Source organism: Corvus kubaryi, unplaced genomic scaffold (assembly GCF_017639235.1).
Source record: "Corvus kubaryi isolate FWS band 111438036 unplaced genomic scaffold, C.kubaryi_AGA036_p1.0 37334, whole genome shotgun sequence".
NCBI classification, from domain to species: Eukaryota; Metazoa; Chordata; class Aves; order Passeriformes; family Corvidae; genus Corvus; species Corvus kubaryi.
The window spans coordinates 23,819,125-23,838,082 of record NW_024581108.1 but is presented as its reverse complement, the minus strand read 5'-3'; the positions used below and the strand labels follow the sequence as shown (position 1 = coordinate 23,838,082).

The 18,958-nt window shown below is 44.1% G+C and overlaps 2 protein-coding genes across 18 annotated transcripts in view; one reads left to right on the top strand and one right to left on the bottom strand.

Annotated features, from left to right (window-relative positions):
- Positions 1 to 4,667, top strand: part of DOCK7 (dedicator of cytokinesis 7) — an 84,180-nt gene extending 79,513 nt beyond the window's left edge. For all 15 annotated transcript variants that reach the window (XM_042030881.1, XM_042030880.1, XM_042030877.1 and 12 more), the window contains 4 exons: positions 637 to 780; positions 1,530 to 1,636; positions 2,604 to 2,771; positions 4,133 to 4,667. In XM_042030881.1, the coding sequence (XP_041886815.1) occupies positions 637 to 780; positions 1,530 to 1,636; positions 2,604 to 2,771; positions 4,133 to 4,175 (462 nt within the window). In that variant the 3' untranslated portion in view covers positions 4,176 to 4,667. The remainder of the gene's footprint in view (positions 1 to 636; positions 781 to 1,529; positions 1,637 to 2,603; positions 2,772 to 4,132) is intronic.
- A 2,292-nt stretch (positions 4,668 to 6,959) lies between these two features.
- Positions 6,960 to 18,869, bottom strand: USP1 (ubiquitin specific peptidase 1). 3 transcript variants are annotated; one of them, XM_042030882.1, is made up of 9 exons: positions 18,751 to 18,869; positions 18,383 to 18,576; positions 17,000 to 17,123; positions 16,558 to 16,665; positions 15,900 to 16,060; positions 14,593 to 15,305; positions 13,316 to 13,486; positions 11,991 to 12,192; positions 6,960 to 8,586 (listed from the first exon to the last, which is right to left on the bottom strand). In XM_042030882.1, exons 2-9 carry the CDS (start codon positions 18,541 to 18,543, stop codon positions 7,863 to 7,865), a joined length of 2,364 nt encoding a protein of 787 aa, XP_041886816.1. In that variant the 5' UTR covers positions 18,544 to 18,576; positions 18,751 to 18,869; the 3' UTR covers positions 6,960 to 7,862. The 3 variants fall into 3 exon arrangements, with proteins under 3 accessions (XP_041886816.1, XP_041886818.1, XP_041886819.1); XM_042030884.1 differs by having other exon boundaries at positions 18,383 to 18,548; XM_042030885.1 differs by lacking the exon at positions 18,383 to 18,576 and having other exon boundaries at positions 18,751 to 18,868.
- Between the last annotated feature and the right edge of the window lie 89 nt (positions 18,870 to 18,958).

Here is an 18,958-nt window from a genome sequence, read left to right as displayed (position 1 = left end):
GGCTCCTTCAGCTCCAGTTCAAGCGTGCCCTAGGAGCTTAGGAGTTCCTAGGAACTTCTCGCTGTTCCTGTTCAACCCAAACTAAGCCCAGACTGATCTAAGGGTGCATCTGCCCCACCACCTCCAGACCTGGTACATGCAGGGTTCTTGGAGAGCTCTGCAGACTGGGTTGGATTGGGCTTGGAGCAGCCTGGTCTAGGGAAGGTGTCCTGCCTGTGATGAGGGTGGAATGGGGGGAGCTTTAACATCCCTTCCAACCCAACCATTCCATGATTCTGTGATAATGGAGGTTGTGTTCATTTCCCAAGGGTGGGCAAGGTCAGATGTGGTCACTGGGACACTGTGAACGGTGCTCAGGGACTGGCAGTGCTGGAACCCTGCAGTGACCCAAAGGGACACGTGTGCCACTCAGAAAAATCTCAGATAGCTCTGGAGTGCCCAGAAACACTTTTAAAAATCAAACCTTTTCTTGATGCCACTGAACCAAGATGATGCATTTCTGAAGTCCTGTCAGTCCTGTTGGTGTCCTCCACCTCTTTGTGGTGCCACCCCACTGTGACCTGGGTGTTCCTGAAGATCTGTGCCCGGTTGCCAAGCTCAGCCATAATAAAAATCCTGTTCCGGCTTCTTGCTTAGATCATTTTGACCCCCATTGAAGTTGCCATTGAGGACATGCAAAAGAAAACACAGGAATTGGCTTTTGCCACCCACCAAGACCCTGCAGACCCCAAGATGCTGCAGATGGTGCTGCAGGGATCAGTAGGTACCACAGTGAATCAGGTAAGGATCACTGTCCCAGCTGGACTCCCTTGGAATTTTTTCCCTGTTGAGTCTGTGGGATGTTTAAGGTCACTGGTAGGTCCAGGCCAGCTGTTCTCAGTGATTTTGCTGTATGAGTCCTGAAAATGTGAAAAGTGGCTGGGAAGAAACATCCCTCCCTCAGTTACTGCTCCTTCCTGGCACTTGAAATTATTTCTGCCTGCTGCTCTTCCCTCCAAGTTTCATTGCTTTCCCTTTGTTAGCCAGGCTCTGCAGGATTGTGTCCTGCTGTGGGTTTCCAACAAAATGGAAAGCAGTGGAGAAAAACTGAGGAAAAGCTGAAGGAGCTTGAGTAAAGCACAGTGCACAAGCTGGAAAAAAATCAGCTGGAGTTCTGAGTGCTGGGTTAAGTTTGCAGTGCTGGCAAACCCTCCCTGGCTTCCATCTGCATTGTTTAAACTTTGCCGTAGTAGTGAGTTGAGCAAACGTTGTCAGGAGTCCTTATAAAGGCAAACAAATGGAGAATCTGTGCAGTTTCTCACACTGTTTTCCAAAAGCAGAGTTTTAAATAAAACAAAGCAAGGCCTGAAAGAGACTCAGTTGTCACTGAGGTTGGTGATTTATATCACATTTCCCAGCTGCAGCTCTTCAGGATGTTTTGTGTAAGGAAATGTGTTTTGTGGATGTTTTCTATGTGGCTGAACTTTCTCCAGCGATTGGATATGACAGACAGTTTCCAGAAACTCACTTTGCCCCTTCTTCTCCTAAAGGGACCGTTAGAAGTTGCACAAGTTTTCTTGTCTGAAATCCCCAACGACCCAAAGCTCTTCAGACACCACAACAAACTCCGGCTCTGTTTCAAGGACTTCACAAAAAGGTATGGAAAGGGTCCCCAAGGCACCTGCCAGCTGCAGTGGCTGCTGCCACCCCAGGCAGGGGCACATGCAGTGACACTGGGCTGTCCTGGTGTCCCCCACCTGCCCAGGTTCCATGTGCAGCTCATTCCTCACCTGCCCAGCCCTTCCCTGTTGGTGCTGCTGCTCCGTGGCCGCAGGGGCTTTGCTGTTTATCAGGAAGGAATTGGTGCTTCCAGCTCAGTTGTGAAGTGTCCCAGGAATCACAGTGAACTCCCAGCCTGGCAGGGTCAGGAGGATCTGCTGGACTTTCCTGGAGATGAAATTTCTTTCTGAAGTGAATTTCTCCAAGCAGAGTGGAGAGGTGCTGGCACAATTCCCCAGAGAAATGTGCTGGCTGCTCTACTTTCCTGGTGTCATGCAAACTGCAGGCTCAGTCCAGCATCTTTTACAAGCACCAAGAAATTAAAAAAACACCAAAACAATTGAAATTAAAATGTTGTAAGCAAATAGATCCAGTGGCAGCATAGTTTTCCCCTATGAGATAAATGGCTTTGCTGATACAGTTGTTTTCATACGCTTTATTTGAATTGCATCTTTGCAAGCAGAAGAGTTCCTGACGAACATCCCAGGCTGCTATTTCTTAATCTCTCCTGATTCCATCCATCTTTAAATCCACTGGGACTGGAAGTGGCTCTGTGGAGATGGGCTTTTCATTTCTCTTCAGAGAGGATAAATGTAACTGGACAGTAAATGACAATAACAAAGGAGTTGTCACTCTGGGAGTGAAATGGAAGTTGGAGATGTGACTCCCTCTCCTTGCCCCTGGACACCAGGTGGTTCAGCTGAGCCTTGATTACCAAAAGACACGATAAAGGACCCTGTGATCCCAGAGAGCCAGCATGGATGTTCTTGTACTATTGGATTAACAAACCTGGAGCAAGGGGGTGTTTCTGTGTGCCCAGCTCTCACAGGGTTTTTGTTTTGCAGGTGTGAGGATGCCCTGAGGAAGAACAAGAGCCTGATCGGGCCGGACCAGAAGGAATATCAGCGGGAGCTGGAGCGCAACTACCACCGGCTCAAGGAGGCTCTGCAGCCCCTGATCAACAGGAAGATCCCGCAGCTCTACAAGGCAGTGCTGCCCGTCACGTGCCACAGGTGCATATTTGGGGTTCCTCTCGGGGCACAGAGAAGGAGGGTGTGAAACTGTGGGGTCTGAACTTCTCAGGATCCTGCGCCATCCGTTTGTTTTCAGTCCTGGCTCTTTTGGCTGAGCCCATCCCTTTTCCCTTCTGTCCCTCCTGAGAGCACATTCCCTTCCCAGCAGCTGTGGTAGGTGGTGTTTGCAACGTTCCTTTTGTTCCTCAGCTGTGACAGTTGTTTTTTTTATTTGTTTCCATCCTGCATCCCATTCTTTTTAGATGCAAAACCACCCTCAGTGTGGCAGGACTTTATTCCCAGTGAAACTGGGATCAGACACTCCAGGGGGAAAAATTGTTGGTGTCTTCTGTGCTGAAAGACCGGGAAGCTGGAGACTGGGTTTTGTGTAAAAACCCCAGTGGGGATCACAGGATCACAGAAGGGGTTGGGTTGGAAAGACCTTAAACATCGTCCAGTCCCACCCCCTGCTGTGGGCAGGGACACCTTCCACCAGAGCTGGGTGCTCCAACCTGGTCTGGAAAAATTCCAGGGATGGGGAGACCAAAACCTCCCTGGGCAGGTCGTGGATGAGCAGGTGGAATTTGGGTACAGCCACTTTGCAGCCAGGCTGTGGCTCCCAGAACAGGAACAGGGGTGGTGCCCTGCAGGAACCCTCCATGGAATCTGTGACCTGGGCACCCCTGTGGAGTTCCCTGGCAGCAGGACAAGGCTGGATGTCTGTGGAGCTGACCTGAGGTGGTTTGTGGCTGTGAGTGCTGCAGGAAGGTGCCCTTCCTTCCCTGCCCAGCATTGGGATGGTCTGAGCTCTCCCCAGGTCATGCACTGTGTCCCAGATGTTCCCTGGCAGCTTTTCCTGGCTGGGATGGTGGGAGTAGCAGTACTTCCCTCCCCACCAGTGCCTTTGGTGTGGTAATTGTTACCTAATCTTGTGAAAATCAGCCTGTGCAGGCAGCCTAATACAGGTATGACATAAAATATCCTGAAAATCATAGAATATCCTGAGCTGGAAGGGGCCCACAAGGATCATCGAGTCCAACTCCAAGTATTCCTGGCAAAATCCACTTTAGGGATGTATTTGAAATTCAGATTTAAATAAGGTTTCAGTTGTGCAGATGGTTTGTGCTGCTTCTCTGTGTACTTCTGTCAGTTTTCTGGGCAGTTGGATGATCCCAGACACAAACCCAAACCCAATCCATTGGAAAAACAATGAGTTTTAATGCCAGTGGACTTAGTTTCTTAGTTTTTGTAGTAATCAGCTCTAGGAGATACTGGAAATCAATTCAGAGTCATTCATCTGCTGAGGCTTCTTATTTCACCATGGAAAATCTGAGCTCATCATTGTATTTTCTCTCCCTCAGAGACTCCTTCAGCAGGATGAGCCTTCGCAAAATGGAAATCTAAACGAGTTAAAAACCAAAAAAAAAAAAAAAAAGCACTTAAAAAATTAAGGTTTTGAAAAGAAAAAGAGCCTTGTTATCAGCGCTGGGAATCAAAGAAGTTTTATTGTGAAATAAAACTTGGACTTCATCCTGGACATCCCACACACCTCTTCCTCCATCAAAGTGTTCAGTGGCCAAAAAATCATTCTGAATTGTCAAATGTAGACTTCTCAATGTTTGAAAAAAAAAAAAAAAATCATGGCAGTGGTATCCAGAGTATTGGTGATGAGATGTAAACTTACCCTGTTTTTTAAGGCATTTTTATGACTCAAAGGTACACTAAACGCATTTACCTTTATTTATAGCATTACCTAATGTTAAATTTATTTACTTTTAGTTCCTATATTTAATTTATATTAGGAGCATACGCAAATGCATTTTGGAAGTTTTTAATGTAGTGATGATGATGGTTATTTTGATGGTACTATTAAATATGTGAATGTTTACACTTTAATTCCCTGTGCATTGGACTTCAGGGCTCAGCATCCTTGGGGAAAAGGTTCAGAGCAAGGTAAGTCATGGTAACATTAATTAACCAAGTGGTGATTGTTTATTATCCCTGTTCTTTTGCTGCAAACAAAAATAACTCCATCTGCAGCCAGCAGCAGATGGAGGGACAGCTTGGTACCTCTTCAGCTCCTTCAGTCCATGAGGTGAAGTTTCAGCTTCACTTCTGTGTGTTCATGGACATCTCCAGCAGCTGGGAAGTCCCAGCATCTCCTCATCCTTTGGAATTAGCAGTGTCCATGGAACTAAACTGATTTAGTGTCCATTTTTTAATTTAAAGCCTAATTTTGTGGGGAAAAAGAACCTAAAATGGTACCACAGTTTAAAAGGGTACATAGAAAACATTCTTTGCATTGCTGTTTATGTGAAGAAAGATGTGTTTTGCAGCAGATATTTCGGGGTCTTAACACAGAACTTCGAGGAAACATCAGATTTGGAGCTGAGTCCACAACTCCTAAATCTTCTCCTTAATAGTTTTCCTCTCTGTGGTGAATGAAGTCCCCTGGAAGTGGTGGTATGTGATTAAACACACTTACTCTCTCTCCATAAATAGCTAAATCTGCATAAAAATACAGATATACACAGAAAACCTGAATTTGATAAACATACTCTATAAAAATAAGAGGAAAAATGGGTTTATACATGAAGTGCCCCTCCTTCTGCAGCAGCACTGAGGGTTTAGGCTGGGGAGGGTCTCTTTTTTTCTTCCTGATACTTATTTTAGGTTATTGGAGACTTCTCCCATGCTCTGTTATCCCAACAGCTCCACAGGGATATGTTTTGTGTGCCAGGCTCTGTTTCCCTGGAACAGAATAATCCTGAATTAGTTCTGTGTCACGGGATAGAACATGGGAACACCTGCATGGAGTTTCCTGCAGAAAGAAAAACTTCAACCTTTTTATGGATAGTCCAAGGCCTCTTGCAAAGCCCGGGGGTGTTGACAAGGCCTTGGAAGTGCTACAAGAGTCAGGGAATCTCATAATGGAAAATACTAAGGAAGGAAGGAATGGCTTTGGAAGAGATTTACAGGAAGAGGCATTAAAAATATGTACACAGTGAAAACAAATCCCAGTAGCCATGAGAGGATGAAACTTTTAATTTACAGCAGTCTTGCTCCAGGACAGGAGTTACAAGCAACAAGTTTGGCGGGGGGCAAGTGGTGCTTGAGTAAATATCCGAAAAACCCACCCCCAATCCCTCTCCCTGTGCCAGAGGAGAGGCTGTTATTCACCATCTTCCAGCAGAGGCTGTTTTCAGCTGCCACAAAGAACCTCCTCCCAAGCTGTACTGGGATGATGGAAGGCAGCTGGGTCTTCCTTACATCCTGTTTTGGTGAAAATAATGGTATTTTGTTTCCTTGGAACATTCCTGATCCCGCAGTTGAATGAAAAAGATAAAGTCTTGCACCAGGTGTGGAAAAATAAACTTTCATTTGCAGGCTGAAATTCAGCAAAGCCTAAAAAATTGCGTTCTGTAATGGGATTGGGCTGCCCTTGCAAGGTAAGATTACTGATACTTTTGTAATGTAGCTATTTCTTGGTTTAGACTCTGAAATAATTTATTATTATGGTGCAATGCTTTGGAAAAGGGAAAGTGTATTTTGTCACTGCAGATTTTTTATGCTGCAAAATCACAGCCTGCACAACAATCAGAGGTCAAACCTAACATGGAAAATACACTAAAAGAGATTTTTCCTGACTTACCTCAGTGTTTATACATTATAATAAAAGACAGTAAAAATTTAAGTATTGCAGAATTAACTAGGCAGAGGTTTTTAGGGCCTTTCCTGTAAATCAGTTAATTTGTAGTGGAAAAAGATTAAATCTATCCAGGGTATACTCACAGCCTGCAGCAACACTTGGTGCCATTCCATCCGTCCTGGGCCACTGAACAATACCCCTTGTCTGAGTTGTATTTGTTAAGATTTTAATTACAAGTTTTTAGGAGTCACCTTCAGTTCTATGACAGACAATCTGGGATTTTCATCTCTAGTATTTACTGCAAATGGTTTTGGTTTTGCAGTATGTTTCCCCTGAACCTCACTAGTCAAAAAGTGCCTTCAAATTAGGAGATACTGTACAAGAATCAGCTGAAACCCACAGAATGTTATTCTGAACGCACTTTAAATCTTCTGGGTTTTTAAGATAATTTCCCAACCTTTTTTGTAACTCTTCCCAAACCCCTCTCCCTTTCTGCTTTCCCCTCTCCAAACACAACAGGCTGAGCTGCTTGTCGCAGATGCGGATCATAACTTTTTTATTTCATATATACATTCTTAACAAAGCATCAAAGCCAAATGCTCTCTTCTTCCCCCACGTTTCAGTGAGCTCCAGGTACAAATGAACTGTTAGAAGGTCACCACTAAGTTCCCAACCCCCCCAAACAGAGATGCAGATTAGAGGGCTTCACTCTTCAAAGTACAAAATTATTTTAATTACACTACACTCTGCCCCTGCTTTGAAGTATTAATCACACCTATTTACACTTTGCTCATTAACACCTATGCACCAAGATGCAAATTAGACCAGTCAAACACTTCCATCAAGTTTAGTTCCCTCCAATGCCCTGGACAAGGTTCCAAGACCCCTTTTCCTTGTGCTTCAAGTTGCAAGGAACAGGAAAGAACTGGAACAGGAGAATAAACCACGTCGATTACCCAAAGACTAAATATGAAGTGTTACTTCCCAAGTTACAAAAATACACAACTTCTGATGAAATTTGCTAGTTAATATACATTTACTCCAAGGTATGAATACAAATAACTTTTATTTAAAAAAAAAAAAAAAAAAAAGAAGGAAAAAAAAAAGAAAAAAAAAGCTAATAATACAATAGGCATGTCTGAGACCTAGAGCTGCATTAAAACCACTACTGGGTGCTGTAGGCATCGCTTGCGATCTATACAAACTGGTATTTCTAAAAGGTCATAGCACTATTCTCCAGCAGAAAAATTATGGTGTGAGTCAAGTCCTATGCCATGTTTTGTTAATTCAAGTTGAGCCACTTGACACCAAAGGAAAAAAGACCAGAAAGATGAAGAATCAGTAGCTTCAAAAAACAAACAGCTGTTCCTTCCAGGTAGTTTGACGCAAATCAGAGCGAGAGGTGTATGCAAATCCCGAATATTTACAGTCAAAGTCCAGCATCACTCTACAATTTTCTTATAAAACAGTAGGTAAGGAGTTGATGTAGATGACGATGTCGGAGAAAGAGAATTCAGAAAGTCCTTTTCCTCTGTGACCTTCACTTCAGAATCATCGAAGAGCAGCCACTTCCCCTCGTACTCCTTGAGGCTCTGGAGCACGTAGAGAGCTTTGTTTTCCAGTCCGTGTGCTGCCAGCGCCGGGGCCTCGCCCTGCTCTGCCCTGGGCTCGGCGCTGCCGCTGGGCTCGGCACTGCGGGGCTCGGGAGCCGTGCTGAGGAACTTCTCGGGGTTGGGCTGTTTGCTGACGTACAGGTCGCAGTCAGACTTGCTCTTCTGCCCCCCGAGCAGTCCCACGGCCTCCATGTTCTTCTTGCTGAGCACCTTCCCCGGCGGCGCGGCGCCGTTGAGCCTGAAGGAGACCTCTCCGTCGTCGTAGTCCTCGGCCACGGCCCGCGCCTCCTCCTCGTTGAGCGGCTCCGGCTTGAGGGCGGCGTAGCCGGGCTCGGGGAGGAAGTTGCCCCTGTCCAGCTCCAGGCTCTGCAGGTCTGTGACCTTCACTGAGGCCGTGTAGTGACCGCTGCTGATGGTGATGCCGCTGTGCATGACCACGGCAAAGAGCCCGTAGGTGTCGTTGGTGGGCCGGGTGCTCCACTCCTCCAGGGACAGCCTCAGGGGTGTCAGCAGGGGCGTGTTGATCTTGGACAGGCCCCCATAGCAGTCAAACCTGGCAAGGGACACACACAGGTTACAGCTCGTGCCACAGCAGCTCCCAAAACCCCCACTTTAGGTGGCCCAGAGGTGTATCCGTATCTTTCTCCTCTAAGGTATGGATATGGGAACTGCTCCCTGCTCCCTGGCTCAGCACCAGCATCCCAAGCACCCCAGATCAGGAAAGGCGTTTTTATGACTAATGTTAAATCTTACAGCCCAGAAATAGTAAATTTTAACTATTTAAGAGATCCCCTTTTTCTAGTAGCAGCTAAGAATAAATTTTTAAATAGGGATGATAAAAATTCAGCTGATTGTTATCATTCATGCTTCTACCTCTGCACAAACACCTCCTTTCTCTCTCTCACCCTCCTGTTTAAAAACAAACTGAAAACCTCTTCAACAGCCAAGGCTGAACCAAGCAGGCTTGGGTTTGGTTTTTCCCCTCCTGAAAGAGTCATTTACTAAATAAAGCATTACTTATTTTACTTTCAAGTAGCTTTAATACCACTCAGAGATTGTGACTAATTTTCCTCAGCTCTCAGTGCACTGTAGCAGTGCCAGTGGTGCTCTCGTGGGATTCTGCACTAGCTGTCCTACGGTATTCTGTTTTTTCAAACAGTTCTGTAGCTGGTTTACTTTGGAAAAGCCTCTAGTATTCTTAAGTATTCAGTATTTTGTTCATAGCACACAAATTTACCAGGAGGGGAAAAGTCCTTTCATTACAAGGATCTTCTACAGAGTTTGAAGAGGCTCAGTGTTGGGATTTCATTATTGTGCATCAGCCTCCTTGAATGATTGTGCTCTTGATGACTTACACATTGCATCAGCCCAGATCAATTAACCCCTTTATTGAACTATAGGTTGTGATGTCCTAATAAATTCCAGGGATGACTCAGTCTTACTCAACTGTGAGGGTGTTGTAGGGAAAAATACTGGGGAGTACAGACAAGCCCTGTAAAACTGAGGTTCCAAAGAGCTCACTGCTATTATTCAGCAAAGAATAGCTCTTAAATCCAAGGAAACTGCAGCCATGGCATAACTGCAGTGACAGATTATTGTTTTCCTGGATTTAATTTTGATTCTGCTTCATTCCTGTTCAGAACCACAGAAATAAATACATTGACACCACACACAGATCCTCAGTCACTCCATTTAAGTGAAACCTCACTTCAGACCTCTCTTATCATACACGTTTCACTCCAGCAAAAGGAACACAGAAGAGCATAGAATCAGGAATAATAGAACTTAAATCTTCTGAAAATCCCTATTGTCAGCAGCCAGAAATAGAGATATTCAGAAGAGAGTCAAGAAACACAGAACTGCTGGCTGATAACCCTGGATCAGAAATCCAGTTCCACTCAAGCACACTGGGACACTCATATTCACAGAAAACAGGAAAAAGCAGGCTCTACCTTTCTTCTCAATGACATCCAGCATCAGAAAGATTTGGAGAGGAGGAAATAAGAGAGGAAATCTTTTCCTATAGCTTTTTGTTCTTCTTAATGATAAGAATCTGAAGACAGAAAAATTGCATGCCAAGTACTCTGCCTGCTCTGGCTGATGCACTTCAAACACAGCAAACCTGATTTCTGCAGCCACATCTTTTGAGACCATAAATTAGTGACATTTTACCCACTGCAGTGAATTTCACAAGACAAAAAGCTGATTTTCTCACAAATTGTTAAATTTCTAGAGTGGAAATGCTTAATTACATGTTAGCAAGTAACAAATTCCTTCTGAACAGCTTCACAGCCTGCTCACACATGGCCTGGCATTTTTCCACACACATACACACACACACTTGCCAGAGAATTACTCTTCTCCAGGCAAGGAGATTTTCACACTGGCTGCTTTATTTTAAACCAAAACACTTTGAAAAGCAGCATCTAGAAAAGATGAATAAAATCCCTATTAACTGTAAATATTTACATTACCCTTCATTTCTCATTTATTTACAACTCAGTCACCAGAGAACTCAGTAGAGGAGAACTGAGCAGATCAGATTTCCAAATTTTTATGGGAGCTAAAAGTTGTCTCAAGATTCTTGTCTTATTTAAGTTTAAAGCCACTAGAAGAGTTTGTTGCTACTTTTAGCAAGGACAGGGTTTTGTCCAAGATAAAACATCCAACCCAAAAATCAGGAAACTCTTTAGAAGGGTTTCCGCTTCACCACAGGTTTCTACATCAGGTTTTCCACTCTGACTTCCTTAATCTCTGGCTGGTAGCCCTTGGCAGAAAATGTATGGCATGACTGAGAGGACACATGAGGAAAACCACAAGAGGCTGGATTCACTCTGACCTGGAAATTGGTCTGAGTGGTTTGGAGCAAGCACCTGAAGCTGGCCAGGACAGAAGAGGTCAATGAGGCAGGAGAGGGATGATTAATTAACCTGCCAATCCTTCCTCATGGAAACAAGTAGGAAATACAGGAGTAAATGGAAGATAATTTTCATGTTTCCTACTCAACAGTGACGATTTTTAAGTGTGCAGCTGTAAGTCAATATATACAAATCAATATTTAAGTCAAATATTGCGGAGCTCAATGGAAAGACAATTTTGTATGCTAGGATTCTGGACTTGTATGGAAAGACATTGCAGAGACAGAGGAAATTTCCTTTCTACTCTGTCAGAAACCTGGATATTCCTGTAGAGTACAAGGATGGATTTTTCTTTGTTTCCTCTCATCCCAAAGAAAATCCCTAAGTTCTTAAGTATGAAAAAAAAGATAAAAAACTCTCACAATTTCTTTCAAAACATAAGGATTGCTACAAGTAACATCGATTACTCAGTAACTGAATATCAGTGATGCTGATACTATGGTGTTTTTAAAGTAATTGATTTTTTTTTGGTGTATTAGCTCTTTAAAATGTTTATCTGATAATTTCTTCCCCCAAAGTTTTAGTATTCACATTCAGGTACACACCACAGTATTTTTAAAGGAATTGGTCAGTTTTGGGGTAATGAGTGTTGGCTATTTAAAAAGTGTCTCATCTCCTGATTATCTTTTTTTCCCCACTCACATTCATCTTTTTAGTACTCACATTCAGGTAGAAACAACCTGACCATAAAATACAGATTTGTTCCATTACTTGTTCTGGTAAAGCACTTACAGCTGCCTCTGAGCTCACAGGGGATATTTAAAACGAATAAAGTTTTAAGAAATATCAGGGTATCAGGTTGTTGTAAGAGTAGAGCTAAAAATTTTTTGTTCAGGAGTCTCCTACAAGTCACTTTTTCTGGAGGTAATTTCTGCCACTACCTGTAACAACACAAAGACATTGGGGGCTGCATCCCAGCAATTTAAATTAATTCCAATCTGGAAATCTTTTGGAAACATTACATAGCATTTCCAGCTCTTGAGATAAGACTTCCCTTGCTGCAGGACCCTGTTTTGTAAGGCAGGCAATGCATACTCACTCCAAGCCACTGGCAGCAAAGCACTTCAAGTGAATTGTGATCACTTCGGGCATTTTATCGAACAAAAGGCTGCGCTCGGCTTCCGTGTAGTGGTGGCAGTTCTCACAGAAATACTTGTCCTCTCCCACAATCCTCTCCACTGAGGCAAACTGGGAAATTGCCCATTTCAGACTCTTCATTTCTGTTTTTGGCTCTGGAGAAACTGGAAAAGAGAATCGCTGCATTCACAGAGATGCCAATATTTACATTTCCAATGCATCCCGCCAGAAGAGCAACAAAACAAAATATGGCAAGTTCAGACCACTCCAAACCTGCAACACTGCAAGGAACACCCAGTATGTGTGAAATATGTGACATATTTCAATCTTTGGAGCATTTCAGGAAGGGATGAAAATGTCGCTTAATGGATCTCGTTACCCAAAATTAGGATTTTTCCAAAGCTTGTTTCAGATCACAGAATTTTGTTGCCATGTCTAGAAATGGAGAGCTTGTATGAGACCAGAATTTCACTTATTAAGGCAAATCCCCAAAATAACCAGAAAGTTCCCTCTCACTTCTTGCGTTTTGCCTCCCCTGCCACCCTCACACTGCTGACAGGAACACCCGCTGTCGGCAGCACTTCACGTATGAACATCACCCCACACATTTTCATTTGAATCCTTCAGCAAAATGGGGAGTAAAAGCAGGAAAAGCTGCTCCAAATTAAGTCCATGGCAACTAAAATTAATTCCCCTAAAATTCTGAATTTCAAGATGTGTTTTTGCCAGGCTTCCTTTTGAAAATATCTAAAAAACTACATATAGATCAATAAAATTTGTGAGAGAGACCACAGGACTAACACAAACATAATGCAAATGTTATTAAGGTAACAACAATCAAAAATACTAAATGTTTTTTTTTTAAAATAATTAAGGAAAAAAGCTGGATTTTTGTTTTTTTGGGTTTTTTGTTTTTTTTTTTTTTTAAAGTAAGTATTTCTTGTAAAATTAAGAAAAAGCAGGATTTCTTATCCAGGAAGAAAGAGAAGACTCAAATCAAAGAAAATACCTGTTCATAAGCAAGAAAACAGGTGCCTAAGTGAAGGACTGTAGGCAGTTTATGCTATGTGTTGAGATCTGGAACAATCTGAGTATTATCTGGATCTGTCAACATTATCAGCACCGTGTTTCCAAAGTCTAAAGTTAATCAAGACAGGAGATAACAACCTCTAATTTTAGCCAGCACAAACAGGAGCCGTGTTCCTTCCCAACTACAGCACTGTCCTTCCCCACAGCTGGCTGAGGCAGGAACACACCTCACAACCCTTTTTGAGGGAAATTACTTACTTTCAGAACTCTCTTCAGTTTTAGAAAGTTCATCTTCTTGCACTGGGACACTGATGTCCTGAAAATCTTCCCTCCTTTCCGTGAAGCACTCGCACTCCAAGCACCTCGTCCTCAGCACTAACTGGCCCTGGAAGAGTTTCTCCACCAGCTCAAAGACAGCCAGCTCTGTACCTGGAGAAAGTACATGGCACATCCCTGAGCAAGGTGCACTTTATTCCAAAGGCATTCAGAACCTGGTTATTCTTGGAAAATCACTGTTACAGCCATGGCCTTTTAAGGATCTCAGTTAGGAATTAAAAAGCAAAACAGATCACGTGCAGTTTTCATGGTATCACCTGCTTGTAAGGAAATGAGGACCCCTCTGTCTTGTGGCCCTCAAACTTTAATTTCTGTTCTAAGATTGGGCTCTTGTTTTATACTTCAAGTGTGACAAGTGTCACATTCTGGAATACTGGGATGTCATCAATGCTCTGAGTGCTTAGCATGGACCATGAGCCTCCTCAAGGAGCACCACACTGGGTTCGCCTGGCTTCTATTTATTCTTAGTCCTCCTTTCTAAATTTAGTGGCCAGTTTTGGCCAAATCTACAGGAGAAATGCAGAACTCAAAAGACTCTTCATTCCTTCAATTTTTTATAAAAACTGGTAGGTGGAAAGTTTCAAATCAGTAAGTACTGGGTTCCAACTGAAGCCCTTTCCTGAACAGACAATCTTGTTTCATTGACATAAACAAAATCCAGACCTGCCAGCCAATTAGCATTTCTAATTGGTATCTATTAGATCTAAATAGATTAGATCTTTAATACATCCTGAGTCCTTCCTAGTTCTTGGGAAGGTTGGGAATACGGAAAGATTAAGGCACTGGAAGGGAAAAAGAGGATATTGTTTGTAAAGCCACAGCCAGTGGGGTTTGGTTCTGTTTGCTCCTCACAGAAATATCCCTTTACATCTTGAATCCACTTGATCTTTCTACGGATGACAAAAACTAGTGGTAAATACAAACCTGGTAATATTCTGCCTTTTTTATATATATTATACAATGATTACAGAATGTTAGAGAAGTGCCTCGAGATCTAAGCTAAACAGGTCAAGTTCTAAAAGAAAAAAATTACAAGCACATATAAAAATAAATTCTCTTTCCTAAAAATCGTCTTCAATTCCTGAAAAATCTAATTTTGTGTTTAGAACTCTGCAGGCTGCGCAGTCTGAAGGCTGCCTTCCCACGCATTGTACTTTCTTAATCCTACTAATTTTAAGCCCATCCACTTGTGCACCAACCTTCCTTTTTTGGTTCTCTTTCAGTTCCTTTTCCATGATGGCTTTCCATGGGAGACGCTGGTTCATGATATTCTTCTTTACTGTCACCATTTTCACACTTGACAGCTGACTCTTCGAACTCACAGTCATATTCCTTTCCTGGGTCTTTGGATCCCAAGTTTGTAGTTAACTTTCCTAGACTGTAAAATTTGGACAGAATACTGGGTTGTTTGCAGGAAGATTTTAACCAGTTTAACCTAAGGCGCGACTTTTTCTGCGTGGGCTTGGTGCTGTCGCTCTCCCCGGAACACTTGGCAATGGCATCCGTTTGGTTTTCCATCTTTTCTCCCGTGGCTTTCCTCTTGGACCTGGTTTGTCTTTGATTTTCTTCTGCTGCCGTTTGCTCTTTTGATACTTTGGATTTTTTCTTGGCGTTCCCACCCTCGGCGTCGCTTTTCCTTTTCCCGTTTCCCTTGAGCAGCTTCTCCTCGGCTGCGTCTCCGCCGTGGCTGCCCGAGCTGGGATCCTCCTCCTCAGCAGGGCTGAGAGGGCCGTTGCTCTCAGAGTTTTGGTTGGGTTTTTCCTCCAGTTTAGCTGCAGGCTCTTCCACAGGCAGTTTGTTCAGCTCTTCCTTCTTCAGCAGCTGGCAGGTTTCCTGGATGTTCCCCAGGATACACTGCAGGACCTCCTGGGCATCGTGCTGCAGGTACCCTTCGTACATGGGGTTCAGCTCTCTGTGCAAAGGAAAGGAGCAAAGAGTGAGGGTTTGTCATCCTTTGCTAACTGGGGAACGTGACTTGAGATTGAAATTAGGGATTTAGAAGTCATGGAGGATCCTCTCCAGGGTTAGGGAGAGGTCACCTCTGTCACAGAGCTGTAGGGAGGTTCAGCCTTAAGGACTTACACACACCCAGCAGTGGAGCTCCTCAGCTCCAAAGAGGATCCTTCCCCATCCCTGGCAGTGTCCAAGGCCAGGCTGGGCTTGGAGCAACCTAGCCTAGAATAAGGTGTCCCTGCCCATGGCAGGGTGTGGAACTGGATGAGCTTTAAGGTCCCTTCCAATCCAAACCCCTCTATAATTCAGTAACACTTCTGTAGCTAAGGCCAAGCACTGTTTTAAAGCCCTTCTGCATTACAGTCTTACAAAATCCAAATTTATTTTCAAATTTCCAACATCATGGTGGTAACAATAAGCACAAAAATCTTACTTCTTGAAAGGTCACCCCAAATTTAAGGCCATCTACCTTTCACCAGACTCTAAAGCTGGGCAGTGTAACGACCTGGAAACGTCAGGATAAAATTCTGTCAGCATTTAAGGCGATTTGTACCTGAGGGTGTTCAGCAGCCTCCGGGGCTGAGTGGCCAATTCATCCGTGTATTTTTCTGGGTTTAGGAGAAAACTGGCTTGAAGCTGCTCAACTGAAAGGATCAAGGAGTGCAAACTGCAGATGAGTTCGTAACTTGCCAGGGGATCTTCTTTACAACTTCCCTGGAATAACAATGTAATAAGAGTAAAAACACTTGCATCAGTTTCATCTGTCACAACAAGCTACACTTTTTCTCTCCTCCCCTCCCTTGGTTTTCTATATTTGACAGAATTTTTTGTCTGCTATGGGAGGCAGGTGGATTTCAGACAATATTTTGGGTTTTTTTCAGGTAGGAAACAAACATAAAAGCCCAATTAGCCCTTAGTTTAAAATCCCAAATCATCCTTGCCCAAACTCCCATTTGCATCCACTCCAAACACTGTATCATAATTATCTTAATGCCAGAAGCATGGTCAGGTATCTTTCTCAAATTTCTTCTGTTAGACTTTAAAACTTGTGCTAAAGTTCAAAACAACTCAAATACATCTTCACCTGAAGCAACACTGTAGAAAACAATGCTGAAAAGCTTCTTAAGAACAGAAATCAGTTAAAATTTCACTACATTCAGGGCAGCCTCGCTTGCAAGGTTACAAATAAAGAACACGTGGGGATCTGTTACCTTTTCTGCCTTTTGCTCTCCTTCATCCTTTGAAGATTCTCTCTTCTTTGAAATAATGTTATATAAATGTTTTACTCCAGTTTTAAAACCAGGACAAAAATATAATACCTGAAAGCAACAGTTGAAAACACGAGAATAACTCGAGTAAGAAGTTATTCCACACATAAATGCACATTTATAATCCACACAGCTGTGCACCTCCCCAGGCTGTGCACAGCACACAAAGATCCAGGATTTTTCACAGCAGGGAGGAGCCCTGAGTATGGAAACTGAAGAATTACCCAATCAGGACAACCACAGTGCACACATTTCCTGCAGCAGCATCTTTTTTCCCCTCACTGTAATTGGATGTCCTTTATACTGCACTCAGAATAAACTGATTTTCACCCATTTGTGCTTAACCAAAATCTCCCTTTTTGAGCCCCCCTGGACACGGCCTCACCTGCAGGACACTGTTCAGGTAGCAGGTGTTGCCCAGGTTGTTCAAGCCCACAAAAGGCAACATGTTGTCTTTTTTCTCACAGCTGACAAGGGAGGGGGGCTGTGCTGCAGGAACCACCTGGTCACTGTGAAACAGAGAATCCGGGTAAGAAACACTTTGGAAAACCACTCCTTCATCTGTCCCCACCTCAGAGCCACCCTAGAGAATTCAGCACTGAGAAATGCAGATCAAAATCATGGCAAAGTGTGTCTGAATTCACTCTGGGCACTCCAGCACAGACTCCTCACCTCTGACTCCTCAGCAACCCACCCAAAACCACACAGGTTTCCAAAGCAGGAGGCAAATCTGCTCTAAGTTCCAACACATCAATTAAGGAGACTGATTTAAAGGACCAAAATTTTCATATTTAAATACTTTTGTATGGTTTTTGTTCCTTCATAAGGCAGAAAAAATGTGCCTAGAACGTATTTTTATCACTGTCCCCTGCTCCAGAGTCACCCCGCTACATTTCTGGATGCAAAGCAAAAGCATAAAACCAGAAAAAAAAATTTTCAACCCCCCCCCAAAAACCAATGAACCTGACATGCTATACACTGATTATCATTATTATTAATCACTGATATAAGTGATTAATACACTGTAATGACGCAACAGAACCAAATTTTAAAGTCTCCAACTATTTTTAACTGATCACAATTTTCTTTTTCCCACTTAAATCCCCTCACCAGCAATGAAATGAGTCGGTAGATTTGCTCAGGGCCTGAAAAGCCCCACTGAATGACAGCCAGCCCCACAATCAATTCCTTTCCTTGCAGCAGAAACAACCTTTCAGATCCAACACACGTTCATTAAAGCTCACCTTGCAGAAAATTAAATATTAATGTAAATAATAATATAAATAGCTAAGGCACATAATAACTACTTATATCAACTTGAAGCAAAGCAACTTTTTCAAGTGATCCCAAAGTTTGTGCCAACTACACACACCCAGTGAGGCGAAGTTGTTTCCTTAAAAGAATTATCAGAAATTGTTTACGGTGATTAATAAGTTTTTAAAAAGTAACTTCAGCAAGTGATCCCAAAGTTTGTGCCAACTAAACATCCCCTGTGGGTCAAAACTGCTTTCTTAAAATAGTTACAGAAATTGGTTGCAGTAATTAGTTTCTTCAGTTTGATTAAGTTGGCTCGACGGTTAATTTAACGTAAGTGCATGTTAATTTAATTTAAGCGCACGTTAATTTAATATAAGCGCACGTTAATTTAATTTAGCGCGTGTTGCAGCACGTTATTTATGCAAGAACACGAAACCGAAAGGAGTGGAGGATGGAGCACCACGAGACAGACACAACATCGCCACAAAAACTTCTCCCGCGCGGCACTCACATCTCGGCGCCTCTGAACTCCGCGCCCTTCTGCTCATTTTCCTGCGCCTCGGTGAAATCCAGCGCTCGCTTCGTCTCCTTCTTCTGAAAGAGCTTCAGCGACAGCCTGTTCTTCTTGGAGGGGCTGGCCCTGGCGCTGTCGCCGGGCAGGACGCCGGGCATGGTTCCTGCGGGGCGCGGCCGGGGCGCTCACACCTGGCGCGCACACACACACACACGCGCACACCAGGCGCCATTTACTCCCCGAGGGGGCCGAGCGCGGACCCGCCGCCCCCCGCCCCGGGCTCGGGCCGCCCCCCCGCGCCCCCCGCATGTTCCCCGCGGCCGGCGGGGCCCGAGGCCGCGGTGCGGCCGCTCCCCCTCACTCACCGCTACATCCCGGCCCCGCTCCCGCTCGCCGTTGCCATGGAGACCGCGGGGACACCGTCAGCGAACTTGGCGCGTTTTTTTCCGCGCGCCGACGAGGACCCCCCCGCCCCGCGCGCGCCCCGCCTCGCGCCGCAACCCCTCCGCCCCGCCGGCGGCCGCCCCTCGCGAACGCCGGAAAACCGAGCGCGCCGCCGGGGGAGACCGGCGG